Raw genomic sequence first — 26,251 nt, 5'->3', positions numbered from 1 at the left:
AAAAAACATTTTTTTATTTCTTATTTCAAAGATTTTTGATCAATTATTTAGCATTTATCTCCAGAGTTCGATAGTTTTTTTCATAAGTCATTGACCTAATGTAAACAAAAATCTCTCCTGAAAGCCTTCTGCCTTACGACATTACTTTATCACAAAGGTCGTATAATTATCACAATTCATGTAAATTCGCCAAGTTCACGGTAACTCGATAATAAAATAAAATTATCTCCAAAAGAATAAGATAAGTCACGAACCACAGATAACTTTTCGTTAAATAATAGAGTAGAGATTTATATTTTTTATTTTTAACCACAGAAGTGAGGATACAGCCTGTCATCATTTTGTTTTAGGTGTGGCAAGATGAAGTTCTCTTTGATCTGTTTTGTGGCTTTAGGAATAAAGGTATAGTATATATTTTTTAATTTTGTTTGTCCCAATCATATAGCTTAAGACCCTCTCTCGTTGCGAGAGGAGATCAATGCTTATAGCAACGAGCACGTCTATAATTTAATTAACAACCTAAATCACCAAAATCTGTAAGAATTACTTTAAAGCCTTTTAAAATTCTTAGTACTAATAAAAAATGCAAAAAAGTCTGATCTTAATCTACTGAGTTGATCGCAATCAAACAGACTAATTAATGCATTAAACAATATCCCACCAATTTTACCCTTTTTAAATTAAACCTTTTTTCAGCTTGCCACGCCACAAGTCCTACGACCACCGCCTTTCAACTTACTCAACCGCCAACCAGAAATTATCGAGCCAGTCAACCCATACCCACCTGTGATCAACACCCCACAATTGATCAACACCCCACAATTGATCAACACCCCACAATTGATCAACACCCCACAATTAATCAACACCCCAACAGTGATCAACGAGCCGCCGATCAACAGCCTAGTCCCAATCCCAAATGTGGCCGATCAAGGCACGACTATAATCACTGATTGTTCACCCACAATTTGCAAAAACTTAGCAAATACGATACAGCTTATGATTGTGTGCAATTTATTACAAAACACGGTAGGAAATTCGCAAATGGCTTTGGAATTAGCTGCACCGATTTTAAATGAGGTGCTATCATCTCCCACTTTGTCGTGTGGTTGTGCTAACCCTATTACTATTGGCCCTAGTGTCCCTATTGCCCCTAATATCATAGGGTCTAATCTACCATATGCAACTAACGTCATAGGGTCGAATGCTATTGCTCCTAATGTCATAGGGTCAAATTTAATTGCCCCTAATGTGCTAGGGTCAAATTTACCGCTAAACAGAGTAGGGCCGGCTGTTTTACCTGCTGTGAGTGCTGTTCCTAATGTGTTAGGGGGTGCAAATAATGCTAATTTGTTAAATACAATTATGGGGTTGTTGGGTAATATACAAGGGTAGTTTTTAGTATTTAAGGTTTATTTATTTTTGTTGGATTAAATGATTTTTACTTTATATGTTTGTTTTTTTATTTAATTTTTCGCTGACTTATTATTTAATACCTTGGCATCTAAGCCGTTATTATGCTTAAGTAAGGTTAAAAGAAAGAGCAGTAAAGATACTCTCCCTGCCTTACCATGTGTCTGAAATGGGTATAATGGGAAATAAAAACAAAATATGAATACAAAAGTATGATTTACTAAGTCCGTACATAGTTGAAAACAATGTTAAGAATTTCCTTTTTCCGGTAAGATATATGTATTTGTTTTTAAGATCCTAAAATTAATACAAAATATTATGTCCTGCTTATTCACACTAAAATAACGTATTTCAGGGAAAACCCTTCCCGAATTAAATTAACAGTAACTTTTATCGGTAGTCGGAGATTACCTCAATAAATATCGTTTAAGTACAAGACTTCACAGCTTATCCCATAATGCTATTATGAAGGTAAAAGGATCATTATTTTTAATGGGTAAGTAAAGTGTATTTAAGGTTAAAGGTTTTCTTAAACTTTGGTTATAATAATCTTCAGTTGGATTGTTAGTGGTCAATGTAGTGTTTAATTTTAATTAAGCAGGTTCTTGACTTGAATTAACAAGTACTTAAATGATCTTTCAATAGCCCACAAAGCGAAAATAATGCTCATCAAATTTCTATTCATTTATTCGACTGATCGCCAAAACACATTAGGGATTAAAATGTTGATAGATTTTGTTAGTTTCGTACTTAGGTTCAATCAAATCATAGGCAACTTGCGGCATATTTATGAGTATTAAAGGTTCTAAAATAAAACGAAAGTATAATATTTTGTAATTTTGTATTTCCTTTATATTTTTAAGCAACATTAAAATATCGGAGGTATATTTGTTACAAAATGCAGTAAACCAGTCTCAACACATTAATTCTCGTTTAATAACTTTCTAGTAATAATATCCTGGATAACTTGGTCCTCCGTATCCACATCCGCAACCAGTTGGGATGGCTGGAGGGTACAGGACCTCAGGAACAATAGCCCTGGAGTCACAAGGTCCAAAAGGATTGACGTCATAACCGAAGTTGTTACAACCACAGCCCAAGTTTGGGAGACCAATGCCTGGAAGGATACTAGGAAGCAGGCTTTGGAGGCTGGAGAGACAGTTACCACAGCCGAAGTTGGGGCCAATGTTGGGAATGAAAGGATTGTCGCAACCACAGCCAAAGTTGGAGCCAATGTTGGGGAGGAATGGGCTATCACAACCACAACCATAGCTAGGAGCAATGTTAGGTATGAAGGGTGAATCACAGCCGCAGCCATAGTTGGAACCAATGTTGGGTATGAATGGACTATCACAACCGCAACCATAGCTGGGACCAACATTAGGAATGAAGGGAGAATCGCAACCGCAGCCAAAGTTGGGGCCAATGTTGGGAATAAATGGACTATCACAGCCACAACCATAGTTGGCACCAATATTGGGTATGTAAGGCGAATCACAGGCAACAGCAAAACCATTATTAGGGATATAAGGACTGTTACATCCACAACCATAGTTGGCTCCAATATTGGGTATGAAAGAATCGCAGCCGCATCCCACAGTAGGAACGGTGACCACATCAGGATAGCAATTATTCGGAATTATATCAATAATAGGATCGCAAGGAGAAAGAATATCACAAGGAGCGATAGAAAGGTACTCTGGAGTGAGTAAATCGATTGCTGGTGAATACACTGACGGTTGACAAGGTATAGCATCACAGAACGGTGAGACTGCAGCCTGCACTGTATTCAAACCACATGGAGAGTTCATTGTATTTTCTATCAGGTTTGAAACGATTAATAACTGAAGAGCATTGGCTAAGGCGTTTGAGACGGAATTGTCAACGATGGTTGTGGCGACGACTGGTGAGGAAGAGACCACGGGAGGCTGGCAGGGGGAGAGTAGGGGGGAGCAGGGTGTGATGGATGGGGAACATGGTGATACCACTTGCGGTAGTGGCACTGAGAGGGGTAGACACTGCGCCTAGAAAAAATAAAAAAGAGATATTTATGTTTCAGAAAATGGTGCTTGTTGAATTCAGATTGAATGGTAGTTTCCTTTCGGAAAAAGTTAAATAATAGTATAAAAAGTTTTGGTAAAATTATGAAAGAACTAAGAGTTTTACAGATGGAATGTTTCCAAACAATCTTTGCACAATCACAATTAGGTTGATCTTTTTTGTTATCAACAAGTTATCGTTCAAATGGATATATTTTTCAAATTTAAAATAGATTTCGAATTTAAAGATTGGCTATTGTTTAACCTTTCATCTGAAAATTTCAGGAGCTGTTTAAGAACGTTTCAGCCATACATGGTGTCAATGTAAAGGTACTACAGCCAAAGTTTTAAACATGATTGAAAACAGTTAAACTATTACTTGATTTATCTGTATTCTAAAAATTATAAGGTCAGATATTTGTAAAAATAAATATTTACTAACGTAAATATGTCTATTATGTCATAATCTACAGAATAATAAAGATCAATGTTACTTACAGTGGCAAATAAAACTGAAACACACAGTAAAAGCACCGCCATTTTTAAAAATACTACAGTGCTTCAAACTCAAGGGTTTTTATATAAAATAACTATGATTACTTAAATAATATTTGTAACAATAACATAATTTATTTCGTCAATAATCGATAAAGTTATTGGAATATAAATGTAAGGTAATATTTGTAATAATATGTTAGTAATATCATGTGTTATCGCAAATGCACACACAAATTAGCAAAATTTCTTAAATTAGCAATTAGTATTATTATTTAACCCATAGGGTAGCTGCACGTACATATATTCGTTTCGGCACGTTCGATATTTTTCGAACAACAAAACCGATTCGACTCATTTGTTTGGCTTGTGCCGATCGGATTCATCTACACATACTAAGTTTTGCCGGCCGGCTAGGCCGATTAATGCCGAACCGAATACTTATATGTGTATAGCAAAACTTTACTGACTCCTTGCTGAGCAAAAGCCTTCTTCTTGGACTATTTAAGGTAATTTATTAGCGTTTTACAGTTCTTTAAGAGCAGTATTATCAAACTTTCGTCACGCAAAGCCTTCGTATTCTGTCTTCCTTAATTTTCTTAGCCAGAGAGATATTTGATGTCGGACTATAAACTGTTTTCATCGAAGAAAGATAGTTCAAAATTGCTGAAACCTGAAAAATCACAATGTATCGATACCTCCCACACACCTAGGCATGAATCCACTCCAAATAAGTAAATAATTATCTATTTATGTAAATAAATTAATTAAAAGTTATAAAAGATATCCCACGGCTATCGGAATCCATACAAAGTCTATTCAAAAACACAATTTATTTACAAGTAACCTTTACAAACTCCAATAGATAGGTAACGAAATACGAAGTAATTATCTATCTACTTAGTTTAAAAGGATTGATTAACCTACTCCTAATAGCTCTGACCGTTCAAAGATTCGAAGGCATGACCTGTAAAATGCTGAAACGGTGATCTTTGACTACAACTTCTTCTCTACATGCAATCACTGAGAACTTCTCGTCCGTAACTATAAGGACTAACTATTTACCCCCACCCGGGATCGAACCTAAAACTCAAGGCAAGAGCTTACTATGTCTATTAAATTAACATTATCAAAATTATTTTTATGATTGTATGGAAGTGAATGAGGCAAGGGAAGTCTGTAAGAATCATACCAAGGGGCGTTCTTTGTTCCGCATAACCTAAAAGAAGGCGTGATTTTTATGTATGTATCTATGTATGTATGTAAAATTCTTTGAACTACAAAACATATGAGATAATTACGGCCAGATAAATCACACAACTTATCTAAAGAGATTATTATTACGCAACACACAGATGATTGATAAAAACGTCTATATTATAAATTACTTTGTTAATTAACATTATTATTAGTTATAGTATCTCTGTGAAGATGGAGGCGAGAGTTTTAAGTTTATTATTAGTACAAATATTGTTTTGCCAGGTACGTGTTATATTACTTTCTTTCTAGACGACTCGTTGGCTAGAAATATTTTTCGTGTTGTGTGTGACTTTGCATAATACATACAAAAAGTCTTTTCGCATTATAGTATGTATTGTAACTTGTAATTAAATCTTTTCTCTACACAAAAAAGCTCGATATTTGGGTACCTCACGAGCTCACTGAAAGAAACCTAACGAACCGTGTACTCATTTGTGATTCTTGAAGCCAAAGAGATTTTATTACCAGTTCATACATACTATAATGCGAAATGACTTCTCCCCCGACCTAATATGTAATCTTAGGTTAAGGTATTTATCTAAGTGTCTATGTTACCCAAAAATAAGCAAAAAAATAAATTATTCAACTTAAGAGCTGCCATATCTATACTAATATTATAAAGCTGAAGAGTTTGTTTGTTTGTTTGAACGCGCTAATCTCAGGAACTACGGGTCCGATTTGAAAAATTCTCTCAATGTTAGATAGTCCATTTATCGAGAAAGGCTATATATCATTACGCTACGACCAATAGGAGCAGAGTAGCAGTGAAAAATGTTACAAAAACGGGGGAAAATATGACCCATTCTCTCTTATGTGACGCAAGCGAAGTTGCGCGGGTCAGCTAGTTTATACTAAACTTTGTCCCCTTGTACTGCTTGTTTATTAAAAAAACTGTCTGGGATTAAAAATACAGTATATTAATCTAGGAATTAAATATGGTCTTTCCTAACTTACTTATTAATTACTTTCAGATGCCTGTTATACAGGCTCAACGTGCAATACAGAAATACCTACACGTATCTGGTCTCCCATACACAACGGTCCAACTGCCAGCAACCACGGTTAACACCGTCAACCATGTGACTACCAACCAGCTACCAACCACGAAACCAGTTGCCAAACAACCAAGACCAAGCACCGGTCTCCCATCTTTATCTGGTCTCTCTTTACCGAGTTTGATAACAGCATTATCTCAAGAACAGCCAAAACCTTGTGTCAACCAAAATCAACCGAAATCAAACATAGATGGGAAATTACTGAACAACTTAGCAGTGGCTTTACAATTACTTATTTTAAGCAATATATTAAATTCTCCAACGCCTGATCTAGGGACGGAGAAACAAAAAGAGATTATAGAAACTAAAACTCAATATTTAGCCGCTCAAAATCAGTTGAACCTTGCTCAAAATCAGTACAACCCTGCTCAAAATCAGTTAACGTCTGCTCAAAACCAGTTATCGCCCGCTCAAAGTCAGTTCAACTCTCCAAATCTGTTCTTTCCTCCTCAATCAGAAAAGATACCTAATGCGAATTTTATAGGGACTTCTAACTATGCCGAGCCTAATTTGATATCTTCTTTCAAGCCCACTCGTGCTGGCAGTGGGCTTATGTCTCCATATGAGGCTTTGGCAACTTTTTCATCATTTTCTGACCCGGTCTCTCAATTTACTTCGGTAAATCCGAGAAAAGATTTCCAGTCGCCATATGCGATGATTGATAAGGATGTTTTTTCGGTGAATGATCTGTTTTGAAGTCAAAACAATGGCTGAATTTGTTGATACATTTTTGAATTAATCTTTCCTATGTGTTGTGTAGTTGCTATGTAAAGATACTAGCATATACTAAGCATATAATTTATTTATTAGTGGCAAACCTAGTGTCAAAATTGTTCAAGGCTGTCTAAGCGACTGCTATTTAAATTGCCTATAACAGGCACCGACTTCATAGGTGTAATGCGAAGCACGGAGACACTGTTCAAGTACCATTTGCCGGACACCCATCTTAGTAATGTCCGCGGTAAGGTTGCTTAACCCACGGATAGTTTACACACCGGAGAGCGCAACAACCGCTCTACAATACAACAATTAGTACTAAAGTATTAATTAGTCTGGATAGGAAAAGGTCCACAATTTCTTAAGATATTGAAACTTTCTTTCAGTTATTGTATTGTACCATATTTTTACAATCGACTCAATAGTATCAAAGATCACTTGCAAATAAATTTTATTTCACGTTTAAATCGTAATGTTTAATATAATAAAATAGGAGTGATTTCTAAAATTTATTTATTTCAGTAATGTCTAATATTTATAAAATGGAAGTCTTTTTTTTTTCTTTTTTTAAAAGACAACTCCCGCACTAAGAATTGCTCTTGTGTCGCGGGGACTTTTACAAACATACAAACAACGGACACAAAGCACAACCAGACTCGAAACAATTATTTGTGGATCGCACAAATAATTGTCCCGTGTGGGAATCGAACCCACGACCTCCCGACACAATGGTATCGGCGTGGCGACCTAAACCACTGCGCCGCGGAGGCAATCAGAAGTGATTTCAGATATTTACTTCCTGAAGCTGAAAATATTTTTTTCAGGCATTTGTTCAAAGAGCTTTTCTGAGAAAAAGGTCTGGTACTGAGTAAATAATGGGTATTTTTTACAAAGTAAATAATAGCCTTCATTTAAGAGGCTGTTTCTAAAAATGTATTTTCTGTAATTATATTATTTATTTATTTTAGCAACTAAGCGAATTGTTGATGATGATTTTAATAAAATTGTTAAGAAAAATAAAAAGTGTTTATTTATTCCTTATCCTTTTAAAATAAAGATTTATCCTAAATTCTAAGTTATATAATAATATGAACAAGAAGAAAATGTAATGTAAAAGAAAATGTAAAAGATATTTTATCTATAACAATAGAATACTTCGTATCCGGCGGTCCTGTATGACAAGATGTATGGATGTGAATGAAGCAAGGGAAGTTTGTAATTGGCGTCCGTGGTCTTTGCCTACCCCTATGGGAAAAAGGCGTAATTTAACGTATGTATGTAATAAAATCCTTCGAAACGTAAGCTGAACATAAAGGATTTGGTAAAAAGTAGTCTGCAAACGTTCAAATTTATAATCTATTTAATAATTTATAGATTTTATCTTGAAAATTACTTAACAAGATAAAAGTCTATCCATTTACGGTCAGAAGCAAAACTAATATAATATAATCAAAAGAATTCCCTAACAAGTCAGTATTATAATTCCACGTGGGCAGAGCCGCGGGCGAAAGCCAGTAGAATTATAACGATACAAGACGGCCGGATGATTGATGCTGAAACTAGGAATGTTATAGAGCTCTGTAAATGTAACCAAAATTATATCCGTAATCGTACTTGATAATAAAAGTTTCGGATAATTTCGGATAAGAGGCAGAGACTAACCCACTTAGTCATAAACACACTATAAACTTATTTTAGTTAAAAAGCTACTATAATATGTTTTCTCTTTTTCATTTCGCTAAGGAGTGAAAGAAACAAAACACTTTATAAGCCTTTCATAACTTCATATATTTTAATGAAGAGGGTTATAAAGATTGAGGCGCCCATAGCCAATTGCGCTCACCGGTCGGTAAACGATCTGTTGGTTAAGCAATCCTTGGCGCGGTCATTCCATAGATGGGTTGACCGCATAGTGCTATTCGAGCTGGGCGTCTCCGAGCTTCGGAGGGCACGTAAAAATTCGGTCCCGGCTGTATTCTACCAAGATAACAGTCGTTAAGTCATGTCAAAGGCCTCTCGGGTGGCTTGAACAACTTTGACACTAGGTTGTACACTAACCATATGACAAACAAACAAACAAACTTCAAAATTCGTAAAATTTCTTCTTTTTCATCAGTTTTAACGTTAGTTTCGGATTAAATAGGCTTAATTAATCCGAAACTAACGTGAAATCTCATACGTGGAAATAACTTCATATCCGTAACCGTATCTAAAACCGATACATTATTATTATTATTTACAATATGGACCCTTATCTTTCACTCAACCGAGCTTCACTAGCCCTGGTCACGGGCAAATGCAGCTTATTAATATACCAATATCCGAAACTTAATACCCATTCCATCCCTAGAAACCCTTCTCAGAAAACGTAGGAATTCGTACAAATATAACAAGTTATGTTTCTAAGAGTTTCCTTGTAACAAAGTTAGTTCAAAGACGCCCACTGGATTATGTGTCGATACAATTATGATAATTGATGAGATAAGCATTTTATTTACGCTTAGATTGTCAAAAAGATATATTTTTGTTGTTACTATTTTATATTGCAAATTATATTGATAGCCGAGTGGTATAAGTTGATACCTCCCACGCAAGTGGTCGAAGACTCGAACCCGAGGCAACACACCAATGACTTTTCCAAGTTATGTGTATTAGAAATAATTATCATATGCTTTAGCGGTGAAGGAAAACATCGTGAGGAAGCCTTGCATGCCTAAAATTTGTTTAATACATTTATTGAGGGCATGCAGTGTCCCCATTCGCACTTGGTCAGAGTGGTGGACTCAAGACCTAACCCCTCCCTTATTAGGGGAGGAAACCCTTACGTATCAGTGGGACATTAATGCGTTAAATTTTAGTTTTTTCATTATATTGATGAGGTTAGTCTTTATTTGTGGATAAGTACAATAATTTGTCGTCCTTGGCGTGGTGGTTAAAATGATCACCGCGCCGAACGTAGGTGTCTTGGGTTGGAATTCTACACGGCATTAAGTAGGTATACTATTTTGTTGGAAACTCTCTAAACAACAAAGTCAGATTAGTTATATAAAAAAAAAATATAATTTAGTTTAGTTAGCTGTATGTTTTGCGCAGTAGCTAACCGGAAAGCCACGTGTGGTGGGTTCAAATTCCACCCAGGACAAATATATGTGTGTTGAAAATGAGTATATCTGTACTTAACCTGTGTTTAAATTAAAGTAATATTCAGGTTACCAAAAAATAGATAAATTTTATAAAATAATTATTTTTAACCCATTTTTACTTTACTATCTACATTAAAAGTAATAACAATATTTCAAACAGAGTTACATTGACAGTTCGAACTAAAGACCTAACACAATAAATTCCTCTTAACCACCGATAAAAGTTACGTAACACCGATAACTGGGTTTATTTATTGCGATTCTAATAACTCTATCAGTAAACTATTGAGTAAATAGATAAAACACAGCCTTTAGATAATCATTAGTTAGTATATAAACTTATGTATTGTGTTCAAGTAATTATAACAAACTTGTAGTTTGACAATTAAGGTACAATTTTCAAGATGGCCGCTAAAGTCATTGCGTTTGTTTGCGTGCAATTCGCTTTGTTCAATGTGAGTATATTTTAATTATTAATTTTCGTAACATCATACTATTTACCATCAAAAAGTCCTGGGCTTATTAACTGGATGTAATTAAAGAGGTTTTCATAACTGTTTAGAATATGGTAAATAAAATAAATAATATTAATTCCTTCGAGTATGATAGTTTATAGAATAAAAACGGTCAGCTGCGTAGAGTCTGATGGTTAATAGTATGTTCAACAGAATAAATTATTTGTCATTTCCCAACCACTAGAAAGGACTTCACTAGCAAAGTGATAGAAAATAGCCTTCAGGAATAATATTACTATTGCTTTTGACCCTAGAGAGTGTTCTTGATGGACGCAAAACTAGCCCAATAACAATACCTATTAATATATGCTTAAAATAGTGCTTTTTGACACATGTTTTTCTCACTGCTGGGCACATGTCTCCTTCTGAAAGAGGAGGGGGTAATACTATATTGTAGTTTTTAAAGCTATAACTAATATTTTTCTCTCCCCAGCTACTCCAAGCACAATGCCTCAACCGCATCCCCGGCCTCATCCCATCTTGCGGCGCGAACCCAGTCATCTTCCCCAACCAGATTCCAGTAGCAGAAACCATCCTGCCGAACCAAGTCATCCTCCCTAACTACCCATCTCCAATCATCGACGTTCCTTATGGAGTAGAGACTATAGTCTCCAACCCAGTAGCCCTGCCAGCCACTACTATCATTCAAGATAGTACTGTGGCTAATAATCTGGCTAATGCATTGCAGTTACTGGTCGTCAGCAACCTTTTGAGTAACACTTTGCCGACTGCTAACGATATAGTCGTACCGGCTTACAGTCCGGCTTTAGACTTTGTGTCACCCATGGTCAGTTCTTGCGGCTACAGCCCCTATAACTACATTTATTGATGTCAATTTTGAGTAAATTTTGTTATTGTATGTATTTTTACCGACTTCAAAATGGAAGTTGTGTTTTTTTGTCCATAAATCTGTTATTTATTTGTTGAGAATAAATATTTTATTTCTGTTTATTATATTGTTTTATTTTCTATATGGGGAAGACATTATAGTGTCTAACACTGTTACTTAAAGCTAGTTACACTTACTAGCCGGTAAACGATTTAGTCGATTAAGCAAGCTTAGCGCAAACATTTTATAGATAGGTGACCGCATAATGGCATTTGATATAGACTTCAGACGTCTTGAACAACTTCATCATAAAATACCTAACTTCAGCTAATGGGACTCGAACTTGCAAAAGCTAAAAACCTTTACAATAACTCACATTTTTTTCTGTTCCTAAACATCATTCAGATCAAAGATCGTCCAGGAAAAATAATCTTACTCAAATCCCCTCTATCAATCGCAATTCCACGTCGCTCATAGTCAGTTATGCTCACTGGTCGGTAAACGATCTTGGGTTAAGCAACCGTTAGCACGGTCATGGTTGACCGCGTAGTGGTTTTCGAACTGAGCGTCTTCATGCTTCGGAGGGCACGTAAAAAGTCGGTCCCGGTTGTTGTCAACTAAGATAACAGTCGTTAAGCCATGTCAAAGACCTTTCAGGCGGCTTGAACAACTTTGACACTAGGTTGACCACTAACCATACGATAAGAGAAAGACTGCCATGTACAATATTCTTGCATTTTTCTTAAAAGAAAATATAAATCAATTCAAACTAAATATCATCACACCAGCTCATTCCTCTTTTGCCAACTTATGCCACTCGGCTATCACTGCTCTATATGTCCAACATATAAACTCTTAAAACCGACTTCTACGTCTCACAAAAGCCAAATAACACTAAAGTAACGAATCAATACGCTCTAAGGATAGAACAAAGTACTTTTATTTACTTAAAACGTCTTTATTCGGAGTTTTATGTTAAATCTATTGCTTGAAGACAGGATTAGAAAAGGAATAAAGAAGGTTATTTTATGTTACTATTTAGAAAAGTGGCTTTTATAGAGGTTTTTTGTAAAGGCATTTTAGAAAGCTGTTTGCAGAAATGTTTTCTGAGATAAATAGTTTAAACAGTATGTATGTACGTGGTTAAATCTTGAGTTCGGATTAGGATCAGTATGAATACGTGTATTTATTTGAGCCTGGTTGTAAATATTTTACAGCCAGAACAGATTCTCGTGCTCATCACACAAATATTTGTCTCGGGTGGGTTTCGAACCCATCACACGCGGCGCTGTGGTTGTTGCGGCAAGATATAAGCGCTAATAACTGCGTCAAACGCACAGTTCTTGCAATTAATCCAAGTTATTTTAAATGTCAAACTCTTGCTACTCTTTAGTAATGAGTGTAGAAAATGGCACTACAGGTTTGTAATCTTAAAAACATCCTACAAACACACAGATCGTTTCTCTTTGTCATGATAAAACAGATTTATTATAAAAGATATGTTCTTACATGTATATGTATGTGTGTATATATGTAAGGATAGCAAAAAGTTGGGATACAGATGTTGGGATAACGATGATACTTCAAACTTTACCGAAACGCTTACATCAGAAGTGAACATACGGAAATATATTTTGGACGGGAAAGTCGTACATAATATTACGGATAAGTTAATTGTCACTGAAAAGGTTTCTACGATACCTACCTATTTATTTGGCTTCCAGTCTTACCGGATGCATGCTGAATACTAGTATTTTACATGAAACGACTACCTATATTACCTCCACAACCTAGTTACCTGCGTTATAACACGATACTCTTCGGTAAGACTGGTTGTCAGACTTTCAAGCTTCTGACTACTGTTAACGACTGTCAAAGATCTTCAAAAATGACAGCCGGGGCCCACAATTTAACGTGCCCTCCGAAACACATTTATAAGATGGTCACCCACCCACAGAACAACCTCGGCAAGTGTAGCTTGACCTCAGAGATCGGTGCAGCTGTTGAAAACTAAGCCCTTCCTATTGAAATTGTCCGTCTCAAATACCTCCCCGTATGTTATATAACATATGAAAGTGTGTAGGAAGTAGTACATCAAGTGATTGATCGTCTCACCCACGGCCTTCTGTATCCAGTCCCTCGTCAGTACATACTGACATACACGTAGTTATTCATACATGTTACTATTATATTAGGTCGGGGAAAAAGTCTTTTCGCATTATAGTATGTATGAACTTGTAATAAAAGCTTTTCTCTACACAAAAAAGCTCGATATTTGGGTACCTCACGAGCTCACTGAAAGAAACCTAATGAACCGTGTACTCATTTGTGATTCTTGAAGCCAAAGAGATTTTATTACATGTTCCCCGACCTAATATTATGTATTAGTTTGCTGGCTGGTAATCGCATATCGTAATGTAAATCGTATTTATCATACGGAACGTTATCATACTCAGGCATGCAATGTTGCAGCATGATGTTTTCTTTCACCGTTGGAGCAAGTGACAAAACTAAAATTGAATGCATTTTAATTTGATGGTGTGTGTTTTTTTTGCTGTTAGAAAAGCTAAAACAGGAGGGAGTCGTTATGTGTTTTTTCTTTAATTCATTCTATAAATTAATATTTTAAATGGAGCGACTGCCTATCGGGACTCCACAACCCAGTTACCTGGGTTATAATACGATTTTCATGGGAACTCGATATGGATAAACTGGTTATCCATCCAAAGAACAACCACGGCAAGCGTAGCTTAATTTCAGAGATCGATCTGCGCGGCTGTTGTAAACTAAGTAAATAAACTAACATAAACTATTATTTCATAACTATATATTTACAAGTTACCAACACTAAACGATTAGAAATACGTGACAAATCAACGAAATAATCAAATAGACACAAGTATTACTTAATTTAATATCAATTACTATCATAATGTCGTAATTGTACTAATATCACGTACATAATGTATTATGAAGTTAATGTTGTGACGTCACATTGTTTATACTTTTTTTTAGTTTAATGACCCACAACAAAATCAGTCACAATTCCATCAAACCCTTTTTTGTCACTTTTCTTTTAATTGCACGAATAGCGCATCGAATTACGTCGTAGCTTTCAAATCCCATCCGGAAAATGTAGAACGTTGACGCGGTCATTCCATAGATGGGTGACCGGGTGGTATTTGAACTGGGCGTCTCGGTGCTTCGGAGGGCACGTTAAAAGTCGGTCCCGGTTGTTGTCAATTGAGATAACAGTCGTTAAGCCATGTCAAAGGCCTTCGGGCGGCTTGAACAACTTTGACACTAAGTTGACCACTAACCATGCGACAAACAAACAGTAACAATTTGTTAATATATAATTACATAAGTATTACTACTGACCTATACATACGAAATTGTTCTAATTCCAGTAATTGTCTATGTAATAAGTAGGTTATATATTATTGTAGATGTATTGCAAGTCATTTGTGAAACAGAATGGGGGTGAATATGTTAGTGTTGTGTGTTATATGGCAGGTAAATAGTTTCTTTATGTTTTAAAACTCTTGAACGAATTTCTTAGCACTCAGCAGGCCATAGATTTATAGTTAATTAATATAAGTGTGTTCGTTTATCCTGTTTTTATATGAAAGTCGCCAAATCGATTTAATTGGAGTTTAGGAAGGTGATAGATTAATGTATTTAGTTAGTTTATTTTTGTAGACAACCGTGGATCACACATTTTAAAATATGACTTCCTTCCTTTTAAGATTTAAAGTTAAATCTTAGAAATTAATTAACGCAAGTCGTTTACGGTACTTCTAAAACAAGCTTACTTGACAGTCCTAGATATAATCTATACTAATATTATAAAGCTGAAGAGTTTGTTTGTTTGTTTGTTTGTTTGAACGCGCTAATCTCAGGAACTACTGATCCGATTTGTAAAATTCTTTCAGTGTTAGATAGCCTATTTCTTGAGGAAGGCTATAGGCTATATATCATCACGCTACGACCAGCAGAAGCGGAGTAGTAACAAGAAATGTTACAACACGGGGGAAATTATGACGCATTCTCTCTTCTGTGACGCAAGCGAAGTTGCGCGGGTCAGCTAGTCGTTTATAAACGGTTTGGGAAATCTGCTTGCAAATAACATCATTTACAAGCAAAAACTATGAAAAATATATTACCTCACAAATAATTCAGGCAAGAGTCCAATTTATATCCAAGTACTTACATTTTTGATCTACAAAAAATCTTTTATTTGTTTCAGACACTACTAACTCCATCTCTCGCCGAACTAAAGCTACCATTCTCAAACCTAGTAGCAACAGTGAGTCCAGTAAAGCCTTCTCCTTCACCAATCGCAGCCTCTTCATCATCAGGCGATTCCATACTCGAATACTTCAGGTCACAGTATCCTGAATCCAGTCCATCATTAGCTTGTAAATTTACATCACCATTATTCCTTAGTTCCACATCCAGGCCTTTACCAGTACCTAAAATTGAATCTTTAAACAAAATAGATGATCCAAGATTGAGACTTAAATCTGCAAGCAAAATTACACCTTCGGTTGCAGCTACTTTAGGTTCAAAATCGTGTAACAATGTTGCTTCAAAACAACCGTTTACATTTAGACCTAGTTTAACTTCACCATCACCAGTTGTTCCTAATTCTATTCAAAGAAAATATCCAAAAGATTTCACATTAATGTATGATGATTTTCCAACATCGTTTTCTCCTAAAGCACCAATATCTTGTGCTAATTACTTGCCTGAATTGTTACCGTCAAATGCCTTCTTACCTACAATTACTTCTTTACCTACCGTTCCTTTAGAGCCTATTAGACGAACGATTAATTCGTTTTCTACATCACAGTACAAAACTGTATCTAGTTTAAGACCATTTTCTTCAATTGGTTCTTCATATTCTCCATATTTCGACTCATTTTCATACAATTCTTTGTCTTCTTTAGTGCCTTTATATTCTCTGCCGTATCCCTTACAATACAATTTACGATCATTACCAAACGTCGTAACTCCGCAAGATATGATTCCGAATTTCAACCCTATGTGTTTTTCAGACGGTGCATATTTGAATGTACCTAAACCTTACTTACCAAATTATTGTCCTTTATGTACAGATAGACTTACTCCTCAATACTATACTCCTAATTCATATAATGTAAATAGAATACCTAAAGTACCTACTTTTGCATCTCTTCCTTCAGAATTTAGTAATATGCCAAATTGTTATTCTTCAGAATTTGATACATCCCAATGGCCATATAACCTGAATCCAATAAATCAACAACCTGAAATCAGTGATAAAACTAGACTACTAATATCTATAATTGAAGAAAAATTACGAAATAAAAATAAACAAAAATGTATTAAAGAAAAAGATCCTTTGGAATTTGTACCAAATTGTTTCGAATTTGAAACAACACCACACTTCAATAACATCAAAAATAATCACGAAGTAAACTTTCCTAACTACAATATACCCGATACTTTTCCTGTTGTAGATAAATTTGTAAATAAAATTGAGATACCAAACTGTGATATAGGTTTTAAACCAATACCAGAAATCTTTACAGACAGACAACTGCCTGATGTATCTATACTATCTTTACCATCAGAAAATCTTTTACTAAACATTCCTGAAACCCCATTTTCTACAGTTCTAGGTAATAGTAACAAACCAGACATAAAAATACCTAAAATAAACACTGCCCCTTCAAACTATGTAAATATATCACCATCTACTTGTCAATCATCGTCATCAATAAACGATTTAGTTTCAAAATTAACTCAAAATTTACTATCATCTATTATGTCTCAATTAACATCTAGAAACACAAAACCTCCATCTATACCTTGTTTAAGAAAACAAACCAATTCATTATTTTCAACACCTAGTTTTTTATCTTTAGAATCCTCTCCACTTGATTGGTCTTTATATCCAGAAGAGAATATTTGTCTATCTAATGTACCTGAATTTTCTTTTGTACCAGAAATAATTCTACCGCCTTTAGAAGTGACAGTTTTACCTCCAGTTTCTTTAGTAGACTATTCTCCATTGCAATGCCCATCAAATTTGCCTATACCTATAATTCCGCCATATTTGGATGTACCAATAGTGATAGATCAAAAGAAAAAGAATAGTAAAGTGATAGAAAGGTTGCTACAGTTAATGTTTCTTTCAGAAATATTGAACGATGATTGTGTCGACATGAATGATTTGGATACTGTTTTAAGCTTTTTGTATTTAAATTGAATTATGTATGTTAATAAATATGATTTTAAATTGATTATTTGTTTTTTTTAATCCCTTTCTTTCTTATTGTCTTTCAGTATTCAGGAGGTTTCAGTCGATTGGTCAAAATTTTAATTGTACTACATATTTTTAAAATTAATGATGATATATCTAGTCTCATTGTTATATGTACTGGGCACATTTTTCTTTTGATTGTTGTGTTTTTAGCAGTGTCAAGACTTTATTTTCTGTTAAAAGTTCTGGTGCATGTTTTTAAGACGCATCATGCCATGGCAACACTTCCATATTTATTTATTTAAACTTCTTATACATAAATTGTATAAAGGCGGACTTAATGCCAAAGGCATTTTCTGCCAGTCTACCTTGGGGTGATGCAGAGATTAAATGAAGTAGGTGCTTAAATAATAAAAGAGGAAAATTAATTTGAGAAAGAGGTTTACAAATAAATAACAATGGTTCATGTGAGTGTACATAAATATGGATAAGTATATACATACATAATTATTAATAATGATAAAATATTAAATACGAATAAATCAATATATTATCTAAATAGACGATATTAAAAACATACTATAAACTAAATATAATACTTATAAATATATATATATACATAATTCATAAATACAAACTATGATAAGTGTGAAGTTTCTGCAACTTGTTTTAACAAGAGATCCCGAACTTTGCTCTTAAACGTAAGACGGTTAGTGGACATCCTGATTTCAAGAGGGAGCGCGTTCCACAATAAGACAGATTGGGCAGGAAAAGAAGAGTTGACAAACCCAGAAGTGTGTGAAGGGCAGAGAAGAAGAAGATTATTAGAGGAACGAAGGTTACGGTTGTGATTATCACACAGATATTAAAAGTAAGGAGTTAGGTAGGCTGGGGGAGTAGAAGAAGTAAGGAAAGAGAAGAGAGTCGTGAGTGCACGTAAATTACGACGCTCACGAATGGGCAGCCACCTAAGCTGGGAGCGATATGTAGATATATGATCATACTTGCGGAGGTTGAAGATGAATCGAATGCAGTTGTTGAGAAGGCGGTCAAGTTTATTGAGGAGATCTGCATTCAGGTCGAAGTAACATACATCACCATAGTCAATCAGTGGAAAGATTAAGGTCTGCACAAGCATTGCTTTAGTCGTGGATGGGAGAAAGTTTTTGAGACGATATAGAGCCCGCAGTATACCAGTGACCCTCTTGCAAACGTTAGATACTTGAGCAAAACGTTAGATCTCGAAATCTATTACAGAATCACACTTTGATAAATAAAAGCACGCACAACAATTAATAATTTATTCTAAAATAAATAAATTAACACTTAATAATTAACAGTGACTATTTTATTAACAACTAAGTAAAATAAAGTTTACAATCACTTTCATTTTAGACACTTAATGTTAAGATTCTCATTGAGGCCGATTTTCTCATCACCATTTCTACCGTACGCTACGCGTAAAACCACAGGAACAACAACTGGATGATCAGATAACATCTCGAAATCTGTAGGACTGCAATTGATGAAAAGCTGATGCAAGACTTTATATGGAAACGACGCCGTGACGTGTTGAGCATAAATAAATGTCTTAAATCAATCAATTTCATCATCTTCTCGAAGAAATACAGGATACAACTCAGCAAAATCTCTATGAATGTACTTTGGATCTATCGACTTAGCTACAACATAATACGGCTCACTTCCTTTGATATCTACTGTGATCGGGCTAACATTAGATGAGGCAGAAGAGCAATCTTCATCAGGAACATATACCGGCCCGTATGAGACTACCTTTGATTTAGAAAACACAGTTTCTACATCTTTTTGTTTTCTATTTTTAGGATCGGAATATGTGCTTTTTGCGTTCGAATATGTTGAAGATTTTTCATTTAAATCGTCACTGTAATAATATATTTCTGGCTTAATTTCATTTCTATCTATTTGTCTTGTTGTAAAGTCTGGAAATTCTAAATGTGGTGGACTTTGAAATGTAATTTCTTCTTCATAATCATTATTATATATTTCACTGCTGTTTTCTTCCGTTTCATTGTTAGTACGTTTATTGTTTTCAAAGTCTCTTATTTCCTGAAATTTTTGATTGAATTCTTTTACAGCATCATCAGTAGCATAGTAAAATTTGTTGTCATTCAAGTTTTTTAATATAATTTCCTTATTATTAGCAGTATAAGCTGCACTGTCTATAAACGAAGGATAATAATCATCAAAATATCCGTTATAAAAGTCTGACTGATATCTATCTTCAAATTCATCAATATTATATCCATCTCGGAATATTTCATTACTGTTGACATCTTTGTCAATTGATTTTGGACTTTCTTCCGTGGGATCAAGGTTGTAATTCGTTTCAGTTATTTCATTGATATATAACGTTTGTTCCGTAGTAGTAGGATCATTTACAGCATTTATAATAGTAGTAATTTCAGTAGAGTTTTTGTTTAGTACATTTTTCGTCTTCTGATTTTTCCTATTTTTTCTATTCTTTCTTCTTCTTTTAGGTCTAACACCGCTCTGTATTGGTTGGTTCAGCAAAGACTGGTAGATATTCGAAAACCAATTACTCATTATAGGATTGTTGAATTGATTTAGATTTGAAAGAAATTGGTTTGTGATTTCTTTAGGCGTGTTTGGTATAGGTTTGACGACATTTTCTTCTTGCTTAGAATTCCTTGTCAGTCTGTTTTCATTGTTCATTCCATCATTAGTTATATCCAGATCTACTTCCTTAATTTCTTTTGCAGCTGTATAATTAAGATTTTTTGTTTGTAAATCTGCTGTATTCTTCTTTTGTTTCTTACGGCGACGTCTTGCTCTCGGAGTTTCGACCTTATTTTCTTCTTGAATAGGGTTCTCAGTCGTTTGTTCTTTTCTCTTCTTCTTACGTCTTCTTGTTTGATTGTTGTTTATATTTTCTGTCACTTCAGTAACTGGAGTTGGTTCAGTCACTTGAGTGTTGTTTTTGCGTGATTTTTTCCTTGCTTTTCTATTACTGTTAGTAATGTTTCTATTGTTTATTACATTTTCATTAACGGAAGAATTCTTTGATTGTTTATGTTTTTCTGTAAGTTGCTCGTTAGTTTTTAATTTATTTTCATTAGTAGAAGTGTTTCTGGATGAAATGGACTCTGCTTCGTTTTGTTTCCTTCTAGATTTAGATCTTCTTTTGTTTTTCGATCTTTCATTGTTCTTTATATCAGTGGACTGTATTTCAGTATTTGCATTGTTCATATTATTCCGCAAATACGGTGTATATCCGACATAATTGCTAACATGATTCTGTGGAACCTGATAACTCTGTACTGCATTCAAATTTGTACCATAACTCCTTGCATTAAGATTCGGAACTGACTGAACGGGTGTATTCGTCAAAAGCTTGTTCAATATCGCTTGCTTGATTACAGAAGGTGATATGTTGGTTTGTTGCGCAGGATTTTGAACTGTATTACCTTGAGTATAAGGTTGGATGTTGTTTGGTTGGTTATGAGGAAGATTCACGAATCCATTTTGTTGGTAAATAGGGTATGTTTGTGCTGGTATTTCGCTTGCAGATACCTGTAATGAAATATTGTTTATTGTTAGTTTTGTAAGCAAATACGAATTGGAGTTTTGGTGAAAAGTTTTGATAGGATATTGAAGCTGTTTGTTTACTTTTCACGTGCAGTTGGTTTTTCGTAAGCTTTTAAGCTTATCAAATATTTTGTCTTTTACTTTTTCAGTACAAAAAAATAATAGCAAAATGAAGATGTATGTAATATATATATCTCCTCAAAATTAGCTTTTATCTTTTCTAATTATATTATCAAACACGGGCCTAAGGGTGGCCCGATTACGCCAGTTTCGACCCGGATATTGAACCCGCAATACACACACATTAAGTAATCACTCGCTACTGGTTAAGCCACTAACAAATATATTTTTTTAACCCATTACTGTCCCACTGCAAGGCAAGGGTCTCCTCCCAAACGAGAGGGAGGGGTAGGGCTTTGAGTCCACCACGCGGGCAAATCAATTATTTCTAAAAAGAATTAAAAAAGGTACTCACCACTATAATAGCCGAAAAAAACAAAAATATATTCAAAAACATTATCCCTTAAGATCATTATTCACTTCAAATTAAAAATCCAACATGTTCAATATTTTACTATGACACCCAAAACCGTATATTTTAATACGTGCTTATTATATAATAATGTATTTATATAAAGATTTTTATCGATTTTTACCGATTGATTATCGATTGATAACGATTAAGCACGATCTCTTATCGAGTAGTACCGATCTTTCGAGAGTATTTCATTTGATTTAAGTGTTGTAACTTTGATGTTACGTAGGTAATGTATTTGTTTTTTAATACTCCATTCACAATTTACGGATTTTATTCTATAATGTAACAGACAGGAGCTCGCGGCTTAGTTAACAACAGCCGCGCGGATCGATTTCTGAGGTTAAGCCATGCATGCCGAGGTTGATTTGTGGACGGGTGACCATCTTATACATATCGAGTTCCTCCGTGTTTCGGAAGGCACGTTAAATTGTGAGTCGCGGCTGTCAATTTCGAAGATCTTTGACAGTCGTTAACAGTAGTCAGAAGCTTGAAAGTCTGACAACCAGTCTTACCGAAGGGTATCTTGTTATCCCAGGTAACTGGGTTGCGGAGGTCAGATAGACAGTCGCTCCATGTAAAACACTGGTATTCAGCTGCATCCGGTGAGACTGGAAGCCGGCAACATAGCTTGGAAGAAAGGCAAAGCTGATATATACATATATTCTATAATGTAACAAGCTTCTGCGAGAAAATGTTTCTCGTGGTAAAAAGATCGTGATATGTATTGATCTAGGCTCTAAAATATATGTATGTGTATTAAATTTCTTAAAATCCCTGAAATATTTTTCTTATCAAAAAAATACAAAACATTGTCTTAAATGAACACAAAAAGAACAAAAAATAATATAAATATATTATCAAAGTCATCACTTTTCATTGGGAAACAAATTATAATATACGAAGTAGATTAAATTTCTGTATACTGTATTTGCCTTACATTACCTAAAATAATGAGCCAAATGTCCAATTACATTAGCTTTTCAATCTCATATTGTATTTGTTGATAAACACCAAACCCAGGTCATTATCATAAAAATATCATTACAATAACATTTGAATCTTGGATTATCATTATTATTAGACATTTATCAAAAGAACCATTTAGTCAAATTAAGGTCGCAAAACTTCACGCCTGAAATACACAACTTTATGTATACACATGTTTACACTACTAGTTCACACATACAAACATTAGATCACACCTTTTTCCCATGGGGTAGACCTGTTAGTATTTGAAGTGTAAATTTAAAGAAATCGAACGCAAGACCTCCAATTTATGCGCCATAATGTACTTATATTATAAAGCTGAAGAGTTTGTTTGTTTGTTTGAACGCTCTAATCTCAGTAACTACTGGCCCGATTTGAAAAATTCTTCAGTGTTTGATAGCCCATTTATCGAGGAAGGCTATAGGCTATTTATCATTACGCTACGACCAATAGGAGCAGAGTACCAGTAAAAAATGTTACAAAAACGGGAAAAATGTCGACCCATTCTCTCTTATGTGACGCAAGCGAAGTTGCGCGAGTCAGCTAGTAATATATATATGTTACTGTAAAAGCCCGAACTGTGGTAAAACCTAAGATTTTCCGGTAAAACCTAAGATTTACCAACTCTCAATGGTAAAAGTCCGAACAAGCCAGAGTTTAAAAACTATGTTACGATATATAAAAAAATCCTCCTTCATAACTATGTTTATAACTATTTCACGGTACAATTATATACTGTGACATAGTTATAAAGAAGGAGTTTTGGGCATAGCGACATGGGTAGGTTAGGTTAGAAGGCTAAGGTGGGAGCTTCGCTTCGCTCGCTCCCACCTTAGCCTTCGTGGTTATTTTTTTTTAACCACCCAGAAGGAGGAGCCCCGCAAAGCGGGGCTCCGGCGACATCTCGATATCATCAAGTGAATATAGGTAAAAGTTCGAAATAAAATAATTGTTCGGACTTTTACCATTGCGAGTTGGTAAATCTTAGGTTGTACCGGAAAATCTTAGGATTTACCACCGTTCGGGCTTTTACAGTAACATATACACCTTTTTCCCATAATTTCATCTTCTCGCCGTAGGGGTAGGCAGAGACCAAGAAACATCAAGTCACGCTTCATTCACATCCATAAACCTTGTAATACAGGATATTTGTTAGTTCTTTTCAGTTGTTGACTACAATAACAAATAAGCACTCTTCACCTGGCTACGACCTCCATTTAAATCTATTCTATATAATTTGTTCTGAAGCACCATTCGCTGAAGGGTCGCACGTTTGACAACGTTTATCAGTTCCTTTATGTTCCCTCGTATGTTGGCAATTTTGTTTGCTAACAGTGTGCAAAGGGTAGTGTAGATTAGGTTATTGGGCGTTTTTTAAGCGGGTTGATAGAACATGTATATTTTTGTTTAGAAAAACTTACGTTGAGTTATCTGAAGTTATTGCACTTTTTTTGTTTATACACTGAGATTTAAAGGAAATACATTTAATCTAACAAGATTTGATTAGCCCAATTTACTTTAGCAAATTACATACTATTATATTATACCTTAATAACCTCAAAACTGGAATCTAGCGAATATAACATTAAATCAAACAAGAAATCTCTTTAAAATTTTAACGTAAATTTTGACTTTCTCCTTTTTTCATTTTCATTTTTCAATCAAATTCAACAGTACAATTATATTGATTAATAACTTGAAATTTTATATATTTAGATCAGTTTTTTTTCATAGCGTCCCCCGCAACGCACTTCAAAATTAGAAATAAAAAAATATTTTTAAACCAAACCAAAATTTACCAAAATTCGTCATGTAAGAAACTAAACGCGCGTCTCCCAGTCTCCTTAAACGCGCGGCAGCCACCACCAAACGCATCTAGTCTGTACTAACCTTTATAGGAAAACATGAATCCAAGTTATTGTTATGTCGGACCCCTGGAGCAAGCGGTGTGTACACGAGCGGGTTTCAGCCATTTAAGGAAAAAACACACGATATATTTAAATGTTATAATTTCATTTCCTTTTTTAGGAGGTTTGTTTGTGCGAAGTAATGCTTTTGAAAATGTGTGTCTGTTTTGATTGTATTTGTGTCTTTGTGGTGCATAGGAAGTAAGGCGATTACCTTATTCAGATCTTGGGATCAAGTCCCGAAAAAGTCCATTTTTTTCTGATTTTTCAGTTTATGCATTTAAAAATTGTGCATATGAAATTCTTATAGTTGTTTTCCGTATAATAAGAATTTTTCATGCAGCAAAAGTCTTATAGATTTTTCCCAGTAATAAGATGCATTAACATAATCTTTGATGTAAAAGAAAGTAACTATACTCGGGCTATTTCAAACATGCGAACTAAGTCATGTCATTTTATCGGAGTCTCTCGCTCGCACTTACACCAGCGAGCTTATCACGTATCTCAGTTGACAACTAGTGTACGTCAAATTGATGGTCACTATTCAGTACATTGCTGCTTTAACGTAACGTGTTAATCACTGTAATCTAAGGAAGAAAACAATGCACAGCATAGTGGCTTTAAATAGCCGTCAACTAAGATACGTGATAGCCCCATGGTCACATTCGTATGATTCGTCTGATTATGACGTAGTTCGCACGTTGGTAACGGCCTGAGTATAGCAGACCTGGTAATCAAACACAGGGCATAAGACACCATCATATGCGCAGGATTACCTTAACAACTTACTAATAGGTAGAACAATGTTAAACAAAAAATAAAACAACAACATTATAAATAAACAATTTATTCAACAAACTTAAATTAACAATTTTTCCAACTCAACAACAATACTAGTGATCAACTTGATCAAACTGCTCAACAAACCGGTGCCATCGCTCAAACCACTGAGCAAATTGAGCACTAAATTGAGCACTTGTGAAACCAAACCGAGCAACAGACCGGGAGCTGCGAGCACATTTGATCGGAAAAGCGAAATTAACACACTTATATACAAGAATAACACGGACGCTAAATCTGTAAGAGTAGCATATAAAAGAGGTAATGTACAGCCGAAATATGGCAGCAAAGCTGGCGTCAGATTTTGAACAATATTTGATAAGTTGTTCAAATTGTTGATCAAGTTGATCAAGAAGGGGATGAGGAGGCAAGCGAGCTGGTTGGCTACTGGTAGGACTGTGGCTATCTCGTCGAAGGCTAGACGGAGTGCTGAGACGGAGTAGGCTGGGATCATGGCTTCGGTTTGGTGGATCTGTGGAGAAGAAGATTATTAATACAATGGAACCTAATGAGTTAATCTTCCCTATATATAAATATAAATGTCTTGCTAAGAGCAAAGCTCAAAAACGGCTCAACCAATTCCACTTATTGTTTTTGTAAAATTGTCTTTGAGGTACGAGAAAGGTTATATAGAGAGTTTAAATCAACGCTTATATACTGACAGTTTGTACACAA

The 26,251-nt window shown here is 34.9% G+C and overlaps 1 protein-coding gene across 1 annotated transcript; it reads left to right on the top strand.

Moving 5' to 3' along the window:
• Window positions 1-11,058: 11,058 nt before the first annotated feature.
• LOC142984665 (uncharacterized) lies at window positions 11,059-11,588 on the top strand (the record flags this gene model as incomplete). Its single annotated transcript, XM_076132415.1, has 1 exon — window positions 11,059-11,588. A coding segment is annotated over one exon (408 nt), but the record flags the coding sequence as incomplete, so codon positions are not given.
• Between the last annotated feature and the right edge of the window lie 14,663 nt (window positions 11,589-26,251).

Source organism: Anticarsia gemmatalis, chromosome 27 (genome assembly GCF_050436995.1).
Source record: "Anticarsia gemmatalis isolate Benzon Research Colony breed Stoneville strain chromosome 27, ilAntGemm2 primary, whole genome shotgun sequence".
NCBI classification, from domain to species: Eukaryota; Metazoa; Arthropoda; class Insecta; order Lepidoptera; family Erebidae; genus Anticarsia; species Anticarsia gemmatalis.
This window is presented reverse-complemented; position numbering and strand designations above follow the sequence as displayed.